Source organism: Symphalangus syndactylus, chromosome 13 (assembly GCF_028878055.3).
Source record: "Symphalangus syndactylus isolate Jambi chromosome 13, NHGRI_mSymSyn1-v2.1_pri, whole genome shotgun sequence".
Lineage (NCBI taxonomy): Eukaryota > Metazoa > Chordata > Mammalia > Primates > Hylobatidae > Symphalangus > Symphalangus syndactylus.
The window spans coordinates 37310363-37329656 of record NC_072435.2 but is presented as its reverse complement, the minus strand read 5'-3'; the positions used below and the strand labels follow the sequence as shown (position 1 = coordinate 37329656).

At 51.2% G+C, this 19294-nt stretch overlaps 1 protein-coding gene across 8 annotated transcripts in view; it reads right to left on the bottom strand.

Annotated features, from left to right (window-relative positions):
- Positions 1-2618: 2618 nt before the first annotated feature.
- Positions 2619-19294, bottom strand: part of LDLR (low density lipoprotein receptor) — a 43548-nt gene continuing 26872 nt past the window's right edge. For 3 of the 8 annotated variants that reach the window (XM_055238517.2, XM_055238519.2, XM_055238520.2), the window contains 8 exons: positions 18739-18857; positions 17950-18089; positions 14704-14845; positions 14416-14568; positions 11709-11879; positions 6995-7072; positions 5074-5231; positions 2619-3517 (listed from right to left, as the gene is read on the bottom strand). In XM_055238517.2, the coding sequence (XP_055094492.1) occupies positions 3482-3517; positions 5074-5231; positions 6995-7072; positions 11709-11879; positions 14416-14568; positions 14704-14845; positions 17950-18089; positions 18739-18857 (997 nt within the window). In that variant the 3' untranslated portion in view covers positions 2619-3481. Of the gene's footprint in view, positions 3518-5073; positions 5294-6994; positions 7073-11708; positions 11880-14415; positions 14569-14703; positions 14846-17949; positions 18090-18738; positions 18858-19294 lie in introns of all 8 variants that reach the window. The other 5 variants (XM_063615988.1, XM_055238522.2, XM_063615987.1 and 2 more) reach the window with 4 other exon arrangements.

Sequence of the window (19294 nt, the reverse complement as noted above, 5' to 3'; positions counted from 1 at the left end):
TGACCTCAAGTGATCTGCCTTCCTTGGCCTCCATTTTTAGAATAGATACAAAAAAATTGCTATATTTTAGAAGAATATTCTAGAATATTAAACAGAGTATGGGGATAGAAAAGCGACTGGCAGGAAGGAAGTTTTCTTCAGGGCGAGTTTCTCTAACGAAGTAACATTTGGCTTGGTGCGGTGGCTCACACCTGTAATCCTAGCATTTTGGGAGGCCGAGGCGGTAGACAACTTGAGGTCAAGAGTTCTAGAATAGCCTGGCCAACACGGCGAAACCCCATCTCTACTGCAAATATAAAAATTAGCCGGGTATGCGCCTGTGATCCCAGCTACTCAGGAGGCTGAGGCAGGAGAATGGCATGAACCCGGGAGGCGGAGCTTGCAGTGAGCCGAGATGACGCCACTGCACTCCAGCCTGGGCGACAGAGCAAGACTAAAAAAAATAAATAAATAAAAATAAAATTAGCGTTGGCCATGCACGGTGGCTTATGCCTATAATCCCAGCACTTTGGGAGGCCGAGGCAGGCGGATCACGAGGTCAGGGGATCGAGACCATCCTGGCTAACATGGTGAAACCCCGTCTCTACTACAAATACAAAAAAAAAATTAGCCAGGCGTGGTGGCGGGCGCCTGTGGCCCCAGCTACTCAGAAGGCTGAGGCAGGAGAATGGCGTGAACCCGGGAGGTGGAGCTTGCAGTGAGCTGAGATCGCGCCCCTGCACTCCAGCCTGGGTGACAGAGCAAGACTCTGTCTCAAAAAAAAAAAAAAAAAAAAATTAGCCAGCCGTGGTGGCACTCACCTGTAATCCTAGCTACTACGGAGGCTGAGGCAGGAGAATTGCTTGAACTCGGGAGGCGGAGATTGCGGTAAGCAGAGATCATGCCACTGCACTCCAGCCAGGGGCGACAGAGCTAGGCTCCTTCTCAGGAAAAAAAAAAAAAAAAAAAGAGGCGCGCGAACAGAAGAACGTCCATCGAGTTTAGACAAATTGGTTCATTTAAGAAATTTAATTGATCACAGTAAGACATTCAGGCTACAAAAACCTTCTATACAGTGGTTTAAAAAGTGACACCCATCTCCCAGAAGCCACTCATACATACAACGGGGACATCATTCTCCCAAAAAGCGTTGCACACAGTCCAGTTCGTGCAAATAATCTTTGTACATAAAGAAGAGGCATTTCAGAGACAATAACCCCCTACACAGGGACCCAAGAATAGTCACTGAACAAATACAGCAACCAGGGTTTGCAAAAATAAATAGATTTTATATATATGTATATATATATATATAAGTGATAGCAGTTTCAACCAATATACAAAGTGCAAACATAACAAAAAACCCCCACTATCTGTACAGGGACGTATTTACGTGCTCTGAAACCAGAAAAGGCTTATCACGGCTCCCTGCATTGCGGGGGGCACAGTGTTTCGTCCCTGGGGACAATCGCCAATCCCTTGTGACATTTTCACGTGGGAGTCTGACGGAGGCTGTCACTGTCTCTCCGGACATCAGTGCAACAGTAACATTTAGGGCAATTTCAGAAAGAACCTGAAGTCCCATCAAACGATCCAGACTGGAGGATTTACTTATTTTTTTATAGTTGTATTTATGAAATAGGGTCTTCATCTGTTGCCCAGGCTGGAGTGCAGTGGCTCGATCATGGCTCACTGCAATCTCCACCTCCTGGGCTCAGGCGATCCTCCTGCCTCAGCCTCCCAAGTAGCTGGGATCACAGGCACGCACCACCATACCCAGCTGATTTTTAACTTTTTGATTTTTGTAGAGATAGGATCTCGCTTTGTTGCTCAGGCCTGGTCTCCAACTCCTGAACTCAAGTGATCCTTCTAACTCAGCCTCCCAAAGTGCTGGGATTACAGGCGTGAGGCACCTGTGTCTGGCCAAATTCATTTTTTAAGAGATGGGGTCTTACTATGTTGCCCAGGCTGGAAAGCAGTGGCATAATTATAGCTCACGGCAGCCTCAAATGCCTGAGCTCAAACCATCCTCCCACCTCAGCCTCGCCATGGCCGGCCAGAGGCCATGGGCTGCTGATGCACCATGCATTTTTTTTTTTTTTTTTTTGAGACGAGTTTCGCTCTTGTCACCCAGGCTGGAGTGCAATAGCACGATCTCAGCTCACTGCAACCTCCGCCTACTGGGTTCAAGCGATTCTCCTGCCTCAGCCTCTCGAGTAGCTGGGATTACAGGTGCGCGCCACCACACCCGGCTAACTTTTGTATTTTTAGTAAAGACAGAGTTTCACCATGTTGGTCAGGCTGGTCTCAAACTCCTGACCTCAGGTGATCCGCCTGCCTCAGCCTCCCAAAGTGCTGGGATTACAGGCGTGAGCCACCGTGCCAGGCTCACCATGCATGTTTTAAATGCTTACCCATCAATGACAAGATCGGGGAAGTGAATGGCTTGGAGACATTTGCATAGAAATGGAAGCACTAGGTGGGCGGACATAAAGAAGGCAACGGCAGTTCTCCACATTCATGATCACGGCTTTGAAGTCCCAGTCAACCTGCCCCTCTCTGTCCCTGGCATTCATTGACACGGGCTTTCCCTGGCCTGGGATCCCATCCCAACACACACGACAGAAAACAGTGCAAAATAGTAACACAAATACCAAATTTACACAGTGTACACAACTCTAAACTGAGAAAGTGCAAGGAGACCATGGGAATGGAAGTGGGTAGGAGTGGGGAGGACGGGCACCAGGCTGGCGTCCTGACAGCCACACCTGGGTGCAGGCCACGTGTCCTCAAGGCCAAGGTAACCGGGTGTCTCAGGCACTTAATAAATATTAAGGGTGACCGGTGCCTCAGGCTCTCCCTCTGGGAAGTGGCATCATTTGGTGAATGAGTTTGGTCTCGGTGCCACCATGGATTCAGCCAGGTCAGTTCCGACGCCATGAATCCCTTTCCTGGCTTAAGGAAGGTACAAACCCAGCCTGAAAGACACTGGGTGGGTCATGATTCGGGGGTGACAGGGCAAAGGCTAACTTGGCTGTCTAGCAAGGCTTGAATAGAAGAGGTAAACACGTTGACTCCTGAGTTTAGGGGTTCGGCTTAGAGATTGGTGGATGAGGCAGGGCCAAGGGGTCCCATTGGTGGCATCTGCTGTTGTGTTGAAAGCCACTTGCTTCTCTGGGCCTGACATCCCCTGCCCTTTCATCTTCCATGTTTGAGGATTGTGTCACGGTGGAGAAACTCAAAATTCCTGGAGAGAAATGGAGGTGTCATCCTGGCCCCCCGGGGCCTGTTTCTCTTCTCCTTCACAAGGAAAGAAAGAAACCAAAATCCCAACCCAAGCCATTGCATGGGCACTGTCCGAAGCCTCTTCTGCCTCCCAGATGAATAAATATATAAAACAAAGCTCTGGCAGGCAATGCTTTGGTCTTCTCTGTCTGAATAAAACAAGGCCGGCGAGGTCTCAGGAAGGGTTCTGAGCAGGGACGGGACTCCAGGCAGATGTTCATGCCACGTCATCCTCCAGACTGACCATCTGTCTCTGCCAACAAATGGTAAACAGCGGAAACTATCAGTCCAGCATTCAGGAAACGCGGCCGGAGGCCACCTACTTCTCACCTCCTGGGCCTGGCAGCCTCCCCCAGCCTGATCCCCAAGCATGTTCCCCCAGGAGCCGCCAGAGGGAGACGGTGAGTACCTGATTCAGTCACTTCCCACCGCTCTCAGGGCAAAAGCCAAAGTCCTCCCCAGTGGCCCACAAGGCTCTGCACAACCTGCCTGGTCACCTCCTGCCTTTTTACCCCTCTCTCTCTTTGCTCCAGCTACAACGACCTCAAACCCAACAGGCACGGTCCAACCTCAGGGCCTTCGCACAGGCTGTTCTCCTGGCTCAGAGAAGCCTACCTACCCTAAACTGCTTGCCTAAAGATCAAGGCGGGCACAGTGGCTTACGCCTGCAATCCCAGCACGTGGGGAGGCCAAGGTGGGTGGATCACTTGAGGTCAGGAGTTCGAGACCAGTCTGGGCAATATGGCGAAACCTCGTCTCTACTAAAAATACAAAAATTAGCCGGGCATAGTGTTGTAATCCCAGCTGCTCAGGAGGCTGAGGCATGAGAATTGCTTGAACCCAGGAGGCAGAAGTTGCAGTGAGCTAAGATCACAGCACTGCACTCCAGCCTGGGTGACAGAGAGAGACTCTGTCTCAAAATAAAAAATAAAACAAAAAAATAAAACAACTCCTCTCCCTTCCTCCCTCCCAGCCCTCTGGAAACCCCTCTTTGAATTTTTTTTTCTTTTCTAAGAAACAGGGTCTTGCTCTGTCACCCAGGCTGGAGTACAGTGGCGCAATCACAACTCACTGCAGTCTTGATCTCCTGCCTTAGCCTCCCTAGTAGCTGGAACTAGGCTAAATTTTTATTTTTTGCAGAGATAGGGTCTTGATATGCTGCCCAGGCTGGTCTTGAACTCAGCTCAGGTGATTCTCCTGTCTTAGCCTCCCCAAGTTCTGGGATCACATGTGTGAACCACCGTGCCTGGCCTCTGAACTCCGTTTTTTTTTTTTTTTGAGATGGAGTTTTGCTCTTGCCACCCGGGCTGGAGTGCAGTGGCACGATCTCGGCTCACTGCAACCTCTGCCTCCTAGGTTCAAGCGATTTTTCTACCTTGACCTCCCAAGTAGCTGGGATTACAGGCGCCTGCTACCACGCCCAGCTAATTTTTTGTATTTTTAATAGAGATGGGGTTTTGTCATCATGGACAGGCTGGTCTCAAACTCCTGACTTCAGGTGATCCGCCCGCCTCGGCCTCCCAAAGTCCTGGGATTACAGGCGTGAGCCACCGTGCCTGGCCTCTGAACTCCTTCTGACTTTCTTTGCTCCGTCACCATCTGATGGAGCTCTATTTGCTTATCCAACATTCGTCTACACCACCGAGGCCATTGTCCGCTGACATTCTGAATGAGCGCACAGAAGCATTCACCTAATGCTGTCCTCGATCTGGAGGGCTGGGGAAGCCTCGGCCTGGTCCCTTGAGGATCATATGCCTCCAGCCAGGGGGGCCCGCCATGGGCTCTGGCCTTCTAGAGGGGGTCACTCACCGAGGGGTAGCTGTAGCCGTCCTGGTTGCGGCAAATGTGGACCTCATCCTCTGTGGTCTTCTGATAGACCGGGTTGTCAAAGTTGATGCTGTTGATGTTCTTAAGCCGCCAGTTCTTCCACAGGAGGAAGGCCCCCAGGCAGAGGAAGACGAGGAGCACTGTAGGGAGAGGCACGCTCTGTCACACAGCTGCCCCCGAGACCAGAGACCCAGTTCCGTGGCTGGAGTGAAAACATGGGCATCATACCATAACCTGGACTCCTGGTCTTTTATGTTTGTTTAGAGATCGTCTTGCGGGCTGGGCCCGGTGGCTCACGCCTGTAATCCCAGCACTTTGGGAGGCTGAGGCGGGCGGATCATGAGGTCAAGAGATCGAGACCATCCTGGCCAACATGGTGAAACCCCGTCTCTACTAAAAATACAAAAATTAGCCGGGTGTGATGGTGGGCACCTGTAGTCCCAGCTACTCAGGAGGCTGAGGCAGGAGAATTGCTTGAACCCGGGAGGCAGAGCTTGCAGTGAGCCGAGGTTGAGCCACTGCACTCCAGCTTGGGCAACAGAGCGAGACTCCGTCTCAAAAAACAAAACAAAACAAAAACCAAAAAGAAAAAAACAAACAGAAAAGAGGCAAATCTATGCATAAGAATTTTTTTCTTTTTTCTTTTTTTTTTTTTTTTTTGAGATGGAGTCTTGCTCTGTCACCAGGCTGGAGTGCAGTGACATGATCTCAGTTCACTCCAACCTCGACCTCCCAGGTTCAAGTGATCCTCCTGCCTCAGGCCCTCAACTAGCTCGTACCACAGGCACATGCCACCTGCCCAGCTAGTTTTTGTACCTTTTGTAGAAACAGGGTTTCGCCATGTTGCCCAGGTTGGTCTCGAACTCCTGAGCCCAAGCAATCCACCCACCTCAGCCTCCCAAAGTGCTGGGATTACAGGCATAAGTCACTGCGCCCAGCCTCATAAGTATAAGAAATATCTAGGCCGGGCGCGGTGGCTCACGCTTGTAATCCCAGCACTTTGGGAGGCCGAGGCGGGCAGATAATGAGGTCAGGAGATCGAGACCATGGTGAAACCCCGTCTCTACTAAAAATACAAAAAATTAGCCGGGCGTGGTGGCGGGCGCCTGTAGTCCCAGCTACTCGGAGAGGCTGAGGCAGGAGAATGGCGTGAACCCTGGAGGCAGAGCTTGCAGCGAGCCGAGATCGCGCCACTGCACTCCAGCCTGGGTGACAGAGCAAGACTCCGTTTCAAAAAAAAAAAAAAAAAAAAAGAAATATCTAACCTGAAGCCCACGGGGTGAGCCACACCCCAGAAGTAGCTGACTTCTTCCAGATTTCTGTCCCGGATTAGCCACACACAGGGCTGTGACTTTTCAAGAAATAGGAACTGGGGTATAGTGGCTTGCATCAGCTACCTGGGAAGCCGAGGTTGGAGGATCGCTTGAGCCCAGACATTGAGGCTGCAGCGAGGCATGATCGCGCCACTGCACTCCAGCCTGGGTGACAAAGCAAGACTCTGTCTCTAAAAAAAAATTAAATTTCTTTTTTCTTAAAATTTAAGAAAAAAAGAAAAAAGAGATGCGATGGTAACCGAGTTAGGATGAGCACGGGTGAGGCAGGGAGAGCGCGCCTCTCCACACAGCCCCCTGCAAGGGAACCAGTTCCCCAGAAGGCACTCAAGTCTCAGTGAGGCTATTCCGCAGCACAGGACCCAGCTCCACGTCCTCTATCTGACCCCTTAGCTGTCTGATCTTGTCACTGTCAGCCCCAAGCCGGGAGAGGCCATGGGGGTGATAAAGGACACTCAGTGGGGCCGTTCCCCGTCCAGGAGAAAAGGTGAACAGGCCCAACCAGCCAGGCACGAGATCACATTGCAGGAGGCTGTGACCTGGGGGACGCTGGGCGACCGGCCCGTGCTTACCGATGGGGAGGACGATGGACAGAGCTCCCACGCTACTGGGCTTCTTCTCATTTCCTCTGCCAGCAACGCCGCCCAGAGCTGCAGGAGAGAAGCGAGAGTGAGGCCCAGCTCTAAAGGAAGGCCACCAAGAAATGGAGCAGGCAGAGGACGGCGGTCACGGCAGGAAAGCGCCCGGCACATCTCCCTGGGCACTTGAAGAATTTCCCAAGTCTGCGAGAGGCCACACGGGCTTATTTGTGAGTTATCGAGGTTGTGGGACTCAATTCCAGTTTAAGAAGGTTCTTTTTTGGGGGGATAGAAAACAGGGGTCTGGCTATGTTGCCCAGGCTGGTCTTGAACTCCTGGCCTCAAGTGATCCTCCTGCCTCAGCCTTCCAAAGTGTGGGGATTACAGGAATGAGCCACCCAGCCCAGCCTAAGAAGGTTCTTGAGCCTCACATTGGTAAGTCTTTAGGTGAGGGCCGCAGAGGCTTTCATTCTAGGTGGTTGACAAGGTTGCTGGTGAAACTTTTGTCAACCACTTCTGCATTTTATTAAAATGAGCATATTTTGGTCCGGGCGCAGTGGCTCATGCCTGTAATCCCAACACTGTGGGAGGCTGAGGCGGGCGGATCACCTAAGGTCAGGAGTTCAAGACCAGCCTGATCAACATAGTGAAACCCTGCCTCTACTAAAAATACAAAATTAGCTGGGCGTGGTGGCATGCACCTGTAGTCCCAGCTACTAGGGAGGCTGAGAGAGGAGAATCACTTGAACCCGGGAAATGGAGTTGCAGTGAGTCGAGATCGTGCCATTGCACTCCAGCCTGGGCAACAGAGTGAGACTCCCTCTTACAAAAAAAAAAAAAAAAAGGCCAGGCCCAGTGGCTCAAACCTGTAATCCCAGCACTTTGGGAGGCTGAGGTGGGCAGCTTGCCTAAGGTCAGGAGTTCAAGACCAGCCTGGCCAATATGGTGAAACCCTGTCTCTACTAAAAATGCAAAAATTAGCCAGGGATGGTGGCGGGCGCCTATAATCCCAGCTACTCAGGAGGCTGAGGCAAGAGAATCGCTTGAACCTGGGAGGCAGAGGTTGCGGTGAGCTGAGATCGCGCCACTGCACTCTAACCTGGGCAACAGAGCAAGACTTCATCTCAAAAAAAGAAAAAAAAAAAGAGAGAGAAGAAAAGAAAAAGAGGGTATTTTGAAGGGGACAGGGGAGCCACCTTCGGACCCCACAATGCCCAGCATGCTCAGTCCTGAGGTTGAATGGCACGGAAGCTGATTGTCCTGCATCCACTGTCCCAGGCATTATGGGATGGGGGTAACCTTGGTACAGAACCATGCAAGTGAACCTGGGCCATTCAACATAAGCGCCCCAGGCAAGCCGACATTTCAAGTTCACTAGAGCTAGGCACGGTGGCTCATGCCTGTAATCGCAGAACATTAGGAGACCAAGGCAGGAGGATCACTTGAGGCCAGGAATTTGAGATCAGTCTAGGCAATATAGCCAGACCCCCCTCGTCTCTACATAAATGAATGAATGAATGAATGAATGGCTTCTTTGCCAAATTTGAGGAGTCCTGGATGCGCCGGTCTGTGAAGTGATAATTCTAGCAGTGCCCCACCTCCCCCAAGCAAGAAGCTTTCTCAGCCTCTCCCAGGCAGTTTCCATTTTATCCTGCTTGTAACTGAACAAAGGTTTCAGCTACTCTGGGAAAAAAAAAAGAAAAGAATGGTCTGAAATTTGCTGATGTGCCTTTTTTTGTTGTTGTTTGCTAGAAGTCTAGGAGCACCATTTCCCAGCAGCTCAAAGCAGTTTGGGCGCCCTCTGGTGGACAAACGAATGATATCCTGACCCACGCCTGGGTCTCATCACATCCAGGGAGGACAGTGAGGCCAGGTCAGACACTCACCCCAGCCCCTAAACTAAAGGGGGAGCCAAAAAGCTTAGGAATCTGATAATATTCCTTTTTTTTGCGGAGGGGAATGGAGTTTCACTCTTGTCCTCCAGGCTGGAGTGCAATGGCGCAATCTCAGCTCACTGCAACTTCCGCCTCCCAGATTCAAGCGATTCTCGTGCTTCAGCCTCCCGAGTAGCTGGGATTACAGGCACCCGCCACCATGCCCGGCTAATTTTTGTATTTTTAGTAGAGACGGGGTTTCGCCATGTTGGCCAGGCTGGTCTCAAACTCCTGACCTCAGGTGATCCGCCTGCCTCAGCCCCCAAAAGTGCTGGGATTACATGTGTGAGCCACTGTGCCCTGCCCAGGAATCCAATAATATTCTAATGCATTATTTTTATTTTTAGAGATGAGGGTCTTGCTATGTTGCCCAGGCTGGACTTCAACTCTTGGGCTCAAGCAAGTCTCCCGCCTCAGCCTCTGGGAGTAGCTAGGACTGCAGGCATGCACCTCTCCACACCGGCCTTTAATATGTTATTTTTTAAAATTTAAATTAATGAAAAACCCCCCAATGAACAAAATATCAAAATTTTCAAGGATAGGCTGTGGTCTTACACCTGCAAGATTCGGCTTCACTGGGCCACTGGCTCCGATAAAACTTTATTTACAAAAGTAAGTGGCCAGGCCTTGGCTGTAGTGTGATGATTTGAAAAAAAAAACCAAAAAAAAAAAAAACAATTTTTTTGGAGACAGAGTTTTGCTCTGTCACTCAGGCTGGAGTCCAGTGGCATGATCTTGGCTCACTGCAACTTCTGCCTCCCAGGTTCAAGCAATTCTCAAGTTTTTGTATTTTTTTAGTAGACAGGGGGGTTTCACCATGTTGGCCAGGCTAGTCTCGAACTCCTGACCTCAAGTGATCTGCCCACTTTTGCCCCCCAAGGTGTTGGGAATACAGGCATGAGCCACCAGGCCTGGCCAAAAATTTTTTTAAATTGCATTAATCTCAGCACTTTGGGAGGCCAAGGTGGGCAGATCGCTTGAGCCCTGGAGTTGGAGACAAGTCTGGGCCACGAGGTGAAGCCCCGTCTCTACAAAAAAATTCAAAAATTAGCTAGGTGTGGTGGCTCATGCCTGTAGTCCCAGCTACCTGGGCGACTGAAGTGGGAAGATCACCTGAGCCCAAGGAGGTTGAGGCTGCAGTGAGCCATGACAGCACTCTATCACTCCAGTCTGGGGTACACAGTGAGACCCTGTCCCAAAAAAATAAAAATAAAAATGTTTTGGCTGGGCGCGGTGGCTCACGCCTGCAATCCCAGCACTTTGGGAGGTCGCCGATCCTCGGGCAGATCACGAGGTCAGGAGTTCGAGACCAGCCTGCCCAATATAGTGAAACCCCATCTCTACTAAAAATACAAAAATATTAGCTGGGTATGGTGGTGGGTGCCTGTAATCTCAGCTACTCGGGAGGCTGAGGCAGGAGAATCGCTTGGACCTGGGAGGCAGAGGTTGCAGTGAACAGAGATGGTGACATTGCACTCCAGCCTGGGTGACAGTGAGAGACTCCGTTTCAAAGAAAAAAAATTTTTTTTAAATATATTGCATTGCCACGTTAAATAGTTGGGTTTTAAAAGAAAAAAAATTAGTTTATTTATTATTTATTTTGTAGTAGCGATAGGGTCTTGCTATGTTGCCCAGGCTGGACTTGAACTCCTGGGCTCAAGCCATTCTCCTGCCTTGGCCGCCCAAAGTGCTGGGATTACAGGTGTGAGCCACCAAAGAATAAATTGTAGGCCAGGCGTGGTGGCTGACGCCTATAATCCCAGCACTTTGGTGGGGCTGAGGCGGGCAGATGACTTGAGGTCAGGAGTTTGAGACCAGCCTGGCCAACATTGTGAAACCCCATCTCTACTAAAAATGCAAAAATTAGCCAGGCATGGTGGCAGGTGCCTGTAGTCCCAGCTACTCTACATGGGAGGCTGAGGCAGAAGAATTGCTTGAACCTGGGAAGCAGAGGTTACAGTGAGCCGAGACTGCGTCACTGCACTACAGCATGGGCGAGGGCAAGACTGTCTCAAAAAAAAAAAAAAAAAAAAAAAGGCCAGGCGTGGTGGCTCACACCTGTAATCCCAGCACTTTGGGAGGCTCAGGCAGGTGGATCACCTGAGGTTGGGAGTTCACGACCAGCCTGACCAACATAGAGAAGCCCCTTCTGTACTAAAAATACAAAATTAGCCGGGCGTGGTGGCGCATGCCTATAATCCCAGCTACTCGGGAGGCTGAGGCAGGAGAATCACTTAAATCCGGGAGCCAGAGGTTGTGGTGAGCTGAGATCGTGCCACTGCACTCCAGCTTAGGCAACAAGAGCAAAACTCTGTCTCAAAAAAAAAAAATTGTAAAATTGTGTTAAAATGTTACTGGATTCCTTAGCCTTTTGGAACCTCTGTGAAAAGCTGCATACTGAGGAATCCCTCCCTCTCCTTGCCTTAGTCCTGGCCTTTTTGGGGCAGATGCCTGAAGCTGAGGCAACGAATGTGCCTTGATAAAATTTCGGGACCCAGACTGTGCGTGGCTGACTTTGGGAACCAGGAGCCTGAAGAACCTGGCCCCTCATGTGATTTGGCCCATTTAATCCTTGCAAAGAGGACAAGAACTGTGATTAGACCCACTTCACAGATAGGGAAACTGAGGGCCCAGAGACACATGGCCCAAGTGAGAGATGGTCAGCAAGGGAGTGAGGACACCACCTGGACTCCATCTTGTGACCAAAATGTTCGTGGCCACTGAAGGGACCCATCTCCCAGTGAAGAGGGGCCCAGGGAGGGCCCAGCCTTTACCTTGGTGAGACATCGTCACTATCTCCGCCGTGGTGAGCCCAGGGGTGGCCCCAGGCAGCCGGGAGGTGTCAGGAACAGGCCGGGTGGTTGTGTGCTGTGTCCCTACGGCTGTGGAGCTGACCTTTAGCCTGACGGTGGATGTCTCCTGGGTGACCACTGCAGCCTCAGCCTCTGAAAGAATAAATAAACGTGTTCTGAGTGCCACGTGCCTGCAGGCCCCTCTCATAGGTGTGCGCCTAATGACGAAAGTCTAAAATGACCTTGGGAGGCCAAGGCAGGAGGATCTCTTGAGTCCAGGAGTTTAAGACTAGCCTGGTCAACATGGCAAAATCCCATCTCTACATTCCAAAAAAAAAAAATTAGCCAGGTGTGGTGGTGCACGCCTGTACTCCCAGCTACTCGGGAGGCTAAGGGGCAGGATCGCTCGAGCCCAGGAGGTAGAGGCTGCAGTAAGCTATGATCCCATCACTGCACTCTAGCCTGGACGACAGAATGAGACCCTGTCTCAAAAAAAAGAAACCAAAAAATAATAATAATAAAATTTTTAAGAAGTCCAAAATGAGGCCTGGCACAGTGGCTTAGGCTGGGCAAGGTGGCTCACACCTGTAATCCCAGCATTTTGGGAGGCCGAGGCAGGTGGATCACCTGAGGTTAAGAGTTCAAGACCAGCCTGGCTAACATGGTGAAACCCCGTCTCTACTAAAAATACAAAAAAATTAGCCAGGTGTGGTGGCGGGCGCCTGTAGTCTCAGCTACTTGGGAGGCTGAGGCTGGAGAATGGCGTGAACCCGGGAGGTGGAGCTTGCAGTGAGCCGAGATCATGCCACTGCACTCCAGCCTGGGTGACAGAGCGGGACTCCATCTCAAAAAAAAAAAAAAGAAAAAGAAAAAAAGCCTGGTGTGGTGGCTCACGCCTGTAATCCCAGCACTTTGGGAGGCCGAGGGGGGGCGGATCACAAAGTCAGAAGATCGAGACCATCCTGGCTAACACAGTGAAACTCCGTCTCTACTAAATATACAAAAAATTAGCCGGGCGGGGTAGCAGGCACCTGTAGTCCCAGCTACTCAGGAGGCTGAGGCAGGAGAATGGCGTGAATCCAGGGGGCGGAGCTTGCAGTGAGCAGAGATTGCACCACTGCACTCCAGCCTGGGTGACAGAGACTCTGTCTCAAAAAAAAAAAAAAAAAAAAAAAAAAAAGAAATAACTAAAAAAGGCCAGACACGGCCAGGTGTGGTGGCTCATGCCTGTAATCCCAGAACTTTGGGAGGCCGAGGCGGGCGGATCACTTGAGGTCAGGAGTTCGAGACCAGCCTGACCAACATGGAGAAATCCCGTCTCTACTAAAAATACAAAATTAGCTGGGCGTGGGGGCACATGCCTGTAATCCCAGCTACTCGGGAGGCTGAGGCAGGAGAATCGCTTGAACCCAGGAGGCAGAAGTTGCAGTGAGCCGAGATCACACCATTGCACTCCAGACTGGGCAACAAGAGCGAAACTCCATCTCAAAAAAAAAAAAAAAAAGGCCAGGCGCGGTGGCTCACGCCCATAATCCCAACACTTTGGGAGCCCGAGGCAGGCGGATCACGAAGTCAGGAGATGGAGACCATCCTGGCTAACATAGTGAAACCCCATCTCTACTAAAAAATACAAAAAATTAGCTGAGCGTAGTGGGACGTGCCTGTAGTCCCAGCTACTGGGGAGGCTGAGGCAGGAGAATCGCTTGAACCTGGGAGGCAGAGGTTGCAGTGAGCCAAGATCGTGCCAGTGCACTCCAGTCTGGGCGACAGAGCAAGACTCTGTCTCAAAAAAAAAAAAAAAGAGTACTGAAAGTAAACACCATGAACATCTACTTTGTAATCATATTGTTTCTTTTTCTTTTTCTTTTTTTTGTTTTTTTCAGACAGGGTTTCACTTTGTCCCCCAGGCTGGAGTGAAGTGGTGTGATTATAGCCCTCTGTAGCCTCGACCTCCTGGGCTCAAGCAATCCTCACACCACAGCCTCCCGAGTAGCTGGGACCACAGATGTGAGCCGTTGGGTCATATTGTTATTTGTTGTTGTTCAAAAGGGAGATTCAGTTCGCTTGAGGGAGGTGTTGGCCTCAAATGAGACTTTCTCAGAGGATGAGAAAAGTCAACAAAGGGGGGTGGGCGCGGTGGCTCATGCCTGTAATCGTAGCACTTCAGGAGGCAGAGGTGGGCAGATCACCTGAGGTCAGGAGTTCGAGACCAGCCTGGCCACCATGGAGAAACCCTGTCTGTACTAAAAATACAAAAATTAGCCAGGCGTGGTGGCACATGCCTGTAATCTCAGCTACTTGGGAGGCTGAGGCACGAGAATTGCTTGAACCCAGTGGGAGAGGTAGCAGTGAGCCAAGATGGCACCACTGCACTCCAGCCTGAGTGACAGAGCAAATCTCAAAAAAAAAAAAAAAAAAGTCAACAAGGGGACCATTTCCTCCCGCAGGGATCCTGTCAGAAATCAGATCACCTCTTCATGGGGCCGGAAAGAGGAAACCAGGCGTCAAAGGGGAACTGGGTAAATGTCCAGCCCGGTGCTGATGTGTCCATCCAAGAAAAGAAAAGTATGGTTATCCCAGCTCATGAGTCCTTACGACCTTGAGGTACCCATTTGACAGATGAGCAGAGAGAGGCTCAGGAGGGGACAGTTGGAGGACACAGGACACAGAAACAAGGCGTGTGCCGCACCTGTGAGGCAGCTCCTCATGTCCCTGGCCAGCAGCATGCCATCCGGGCAGGCGCAGGTAAACTTGGGCGAGTGGGGGTTGATCTGCGGGGCAGGGAGGCACAGATACTGGCAGCCGCCATTGCTCAGGGTGGTCTTCTCACACCAGTTCACTCCTGGGGCAGAAGAAGCGGAGTCAGGGCAGGAATGAGATCATCAGATAGACCAGAAGATTCTAGAAATTTCCAGAACATTCCAGAGTTTCCACAAGGAGGTTTTAAGGTGGGGGGGTGGGGCTGACCCACCCTTACCTCTTGGCTGGGTGAGGTTGTGGAAGAGGACCATATCCTCTGGGGACAGTAGGTTTTCGGCCAACAGATTGACATCGGAACCCGTGAGGCGGTTGGCGCTGAAAATGGCTTCGTTGATGATATCTGTCCAAAATACTTTGTCCTAAACAGGCAGCAAGGAAGATGACAAATCCCGTTAAACACTGGGATGAGACACAGGCCACCCTCTCTCCACAACTAGTTTTTTTGTTTTTTTGAGACACAGTTTCACTCTTGTTGCCCAGGCTGGAGTACAGAGGCCCAATCTCGGCTCACTGCAACCTCCACCTCCCAGGTTGAAACGATTCTCCTGCTTCAGCCTCCCGAGTAGCGGGGATTACAGGTGCGTGCCACCACACCTGGCTAATTTTTTGTATTTTTAGTAGAGATGGGATTTCACCATGTTGGCCAGGCTGGATTCGAACTCCTGACCTCAGGCCATCCACCTACCTCGGTCTTCCAAAGTGCTGACATCACAGGCGTGAGCCACCATGCCTGACCCACAGCTAGTTTTTTTTGCTTGTTTGTTTTTTTGAGACGAAGTCTTGCTCTGTCACCCAGGCTGGAGTGCAGTGGCATGATCTCAGCTCACTGCAATCTTAGCCTCCCAGGTTCAAGCGATTCTCCTGCCTCAGCCTCTGAAGTAGCTGGGACTACAGGCATGTGCCACCATGCCTGGCTAATTTTTGTATTTTTAGTAGAGATGGGGTTTCACCATGGTGGCCTGGCTGGTCTCGAACTCCTGACCTCATGATCCGCCTCCCTCAACCTCCCAAAGTGCTGGGATTACAGGCATGAGCCACCACACCTGGGTCATGACTAGTTTTTAATTGTGGTAAAAATACACATAACATAAAATGTACCATCTCGACTATTTGTAAGGGCACAGTTCGGTGGCCTTAAGCAGATTCACGCTGTTGTGCAAGTGTCACCATCACCACCATCCATTTCCAGAACTTTTTTTTTGTTGTTTTTTGAGACAGAGTCCAACCCTGTCGCCCAGGCTGGAGTGCAGTGGCATGGTCTTGGCTCACTGCAGCTTCCACCTCCTGGGATCAAGCAATTCTCATGCCTCGGTCTCTCGAGAACCCGGGATTACAGGTGCCTGCCACCACATCCGGCTACTTTTTGTATTTTTTGTAGAGACAGGGTTTCGTCATATTGGCCAGGCTGGTCTCACACTCCTGGACTCAAGCGATCCTCCTGCCTCAGCCTCCCAAAGTTCTGGGATTATAGGCGTAAACTGCCGTGCCCAGTTTAAACCTCTTTTCTTTATAAATTACCCGGCCTCAGCTATTCCTTTACTGCAGTGCAAATGGACGAACACACTTGGGGGGACTCCACTTTTGGCTGTTGGTAGTCATGCTGCCAGGAACGTGGGGTTATAAAATAGCACCATTTCCTTAGAGCAGAGTTTCCCCACCTGGCTTTATCTAGGGCCTGCTTCTTCTCTGTTCTGGGCGTTCAGCAGCGTCACCGGCCTCGACCCACTAGATGCCAACAGTCTTCCCCATCGACTTGTGACTACCAAAAAATCTCTAGAAATTGCCAAATGTCCCCTGAGAGCCAAGATCACATGTGACAGAGGATCACTGCCTTTCATGACTCCCAGTAAAAAGAATACGAACTGCCGGGTGCAGTGGCTCATGCCTGTAATCCCAGCACTTTGGGAGGCAGAGGCCGGCGGATCACCTGAGGTCCGGAGTTCGAGACCAGCCTGGCCAACATGGAGAAACCCCATCTCTACTAAAAATACAAAATTAGCCAGGCAGGGTGGCGCATGCCTGTAATCCCAGCTACTTGGGAGGCTGAGGCAGGAGAATCCCTTGAACCCGGGAGGCAGAGGTTGTGGTGAGGCGATATCATGCCATTGCACTCCAGCCTGGGCAACAAAGGCAAAATTCCATCTCAAAAAAGAAAAAAAGAAAAAAAAAGAAAACAAACCGGCCACCATGGCTCATGCCTGTAATCCCAGCACTTTGGGAGACTGAGGTGGGAGGATCGCTTAAGGCCAGGAGTTCAAGACCAGCCTGGGCAACATACTGAGACTCCCATCTCTACAAAAAAATACAAAAATTAGCCAGGTATGATGGCACACATGCCTGTAATCTCAACTACTCAGGAGGCTGAGGCAGGAAAATAGCTTGAACCTGGGAGGCAGAGGTTGCAGTGAGTCAAGATTGCACCACTGTACTTCAGCCGGGGTGACAGAAGAAGACTGTCTCAAAAAAAAAAAAAAAAAACCGGCCGGGCACGGTGGCTCACACCTGTAATCCCAACACTTTGGGAGGCCAAGACGGGCAGATCACGAGGTCAGGAGATCGAGACCATCCTGGCTAACACAGTGGAACCCCGTCTCTATTAAAAATACAAAAAATTAGCCGGGCGAGGTGGCGGGCGCCTGTAGTCCCAGCTACGCAGGAGGCTGAGGCAGGAGAATGGCGTGAACCCCGGGGGGCGGAGCCTGCAGTGAGCCGAGATCGCGCCACTGCACTCCAGCCTGGGTGAAAGAGCGAGACTCCTTCTCAAAAAAAAAAAAAAAAGAAACATACAAAAATGAGCTGGGCATGGTGGTGTGCACCTGTAGTCCCAGCTACTCGGGACGCTGAGGTGGGAGAATCACTTGAACCCAGAAGGTTGAGGCTGCAGTGAGCTATGATCACACCACTGCACTCCAACCTGGGCGACAGAGAGAGATCTTGTCTCTTAAAAAGAAAGAAAAAGGAAGGAAAGAAAACGGCAATAGCCGGGCATGGTGGCTCCTGTCTGTAATCCCAGCACTTTGGGAGGCCGAGGCAGGCGGACCACCTGAGGTTGGGAGTTTGAGATCAGCCTGACCAACATGGAGAAACCCTATCTCTACTAAAAATCCAAAATTAGCTGGGTGTGGTGACGCATGCCTGTAATCCCAGCTATTGGGGAGCCTGAGACAGGAGAATCGCTTGAACCTGGGAGGTGGAGGTTGTGGTGAGCCGAGATTGCGCCATTGCACTCCAGCCTGGGCAACAGGAGCGAAATTCCATTTCAAAGAAAAAAAAAAGGAAATAAAGAAAACAAATAACTCAGGTCTAAGACCTCCTCCCAGTCACAACCAGTTTTCCGCATTCGTCTTGGCTTGAGTGATCTACACAGTCTGTGTCTATCCGCCACCTAAGCACTTGCATCTCGTACATAAGTCGCTCTAAGTAAACAGTCAGCCAGGACTTCCATCACCCTCCCAAGCCTCACCTCAAAGATGGCCAAGGAGAAGGGGTGGGCCAGCCTCTTCTCATCCTCCAAGACGGTCTTCCGGTTGCCCCCGTTGACATCAATGCTTGAGATGGAGTGAAGTTTGGAATCAACCCAGTAGAGGCGGCCACTGGGGAGATCTAGGACACACAAGTGGATAAGGAGAGGTCACGTGCTGATGCCAGTCTCAGAGGGGCCTCTGGGCCTGGCCACGCTGCTCCAGGCAGGAAGACCCCCACCAAGGGACCCGGCAGAGAAGCACCTGGAGAGGCAGCTCCAACCACGTGTGAGCCTAAACCCCTCCCCTGTGACGCCCTCTCCAATGGGCAGGTAGGGGAGTTGCAGGTCAGAAAACCTTCAGGGAGGCTGGGTACGGTGGCCCACGCCTGTAATCCCAGCAGTTTGGAAGGCTGAGGCGGGAGCATCGCTTGCACCCTGGAGGTTTGAGACCAGCCAGGCCAACATGACAAGACTTTGTGTCTTCCGAAAAATAAAATAAAATTAGTCTGCCGTGGTGGCACGTATCTGTAGTCTCAGCTGCCAAGGAGGGTGAGGCAGGAGGATCACTTGAGCCTGGGAGGTGGAGGCTGCAGTGAGCTGTGATTGCACTAGTGCACTCTACCCCAGGTGACAGACCAAGACCTCATGTCAAAAAAAGCAAAAACAAAGAAAAGAAAGAGGGAAACCTTCAGGGAGCAGCTTGGGCTTGTCCCAGAGCCACCTGGCAACCCCCGTCTGTCCTCCAGCCTGTGCCCGGCCCTGGCTGGGACGGCCGTCCTTCGAACATACCTAGGGTGATGCCATTGGGCCACTGAATGTTTTCAGTCACCAGCGAGTAGATGTCCACACCGTTCAGGCCCCCTTTCCTGATCTTGGCGGGAGTTCCCCAGTCAGTCCAGTACATGAAGCTGGTGGGAGGACAGAGAATAGCTGTGAGACTGGAGGGCGGGGGAGGATCCCAGCCAATGCGTGCAACAAATTCTGGCAGAAACAGCCAGGCTCAGGCTTGGGAAACAGCCCTGCTGGGAACCCCAAACTCCAAATGTGGTTTGTTTGGGGTTTTGTTTTTTTTTTTAAGACAGAGTCTGTCTCTGTCGCCCAGGCTGGAGTGCAGTGGCACCATCTCGGCTCGCTGCAACCTCCACCTTCCAGGCTCAAGCGATTCCCCTGCCTCGGCCTCCGGAGTAGCAGGCGCCCACCACCACGCCTGGCTACATTTTTGTATTTTTAGTAGAGACGGGGTTTCACCATGCTGGCCAGGCCCGGGAGGCTGAAATCAGAGGATTGCTTGAGCCCAGGAAGTTGAGGCTACAGTGAGCTATGATCACACCACTGCACTCTAGCC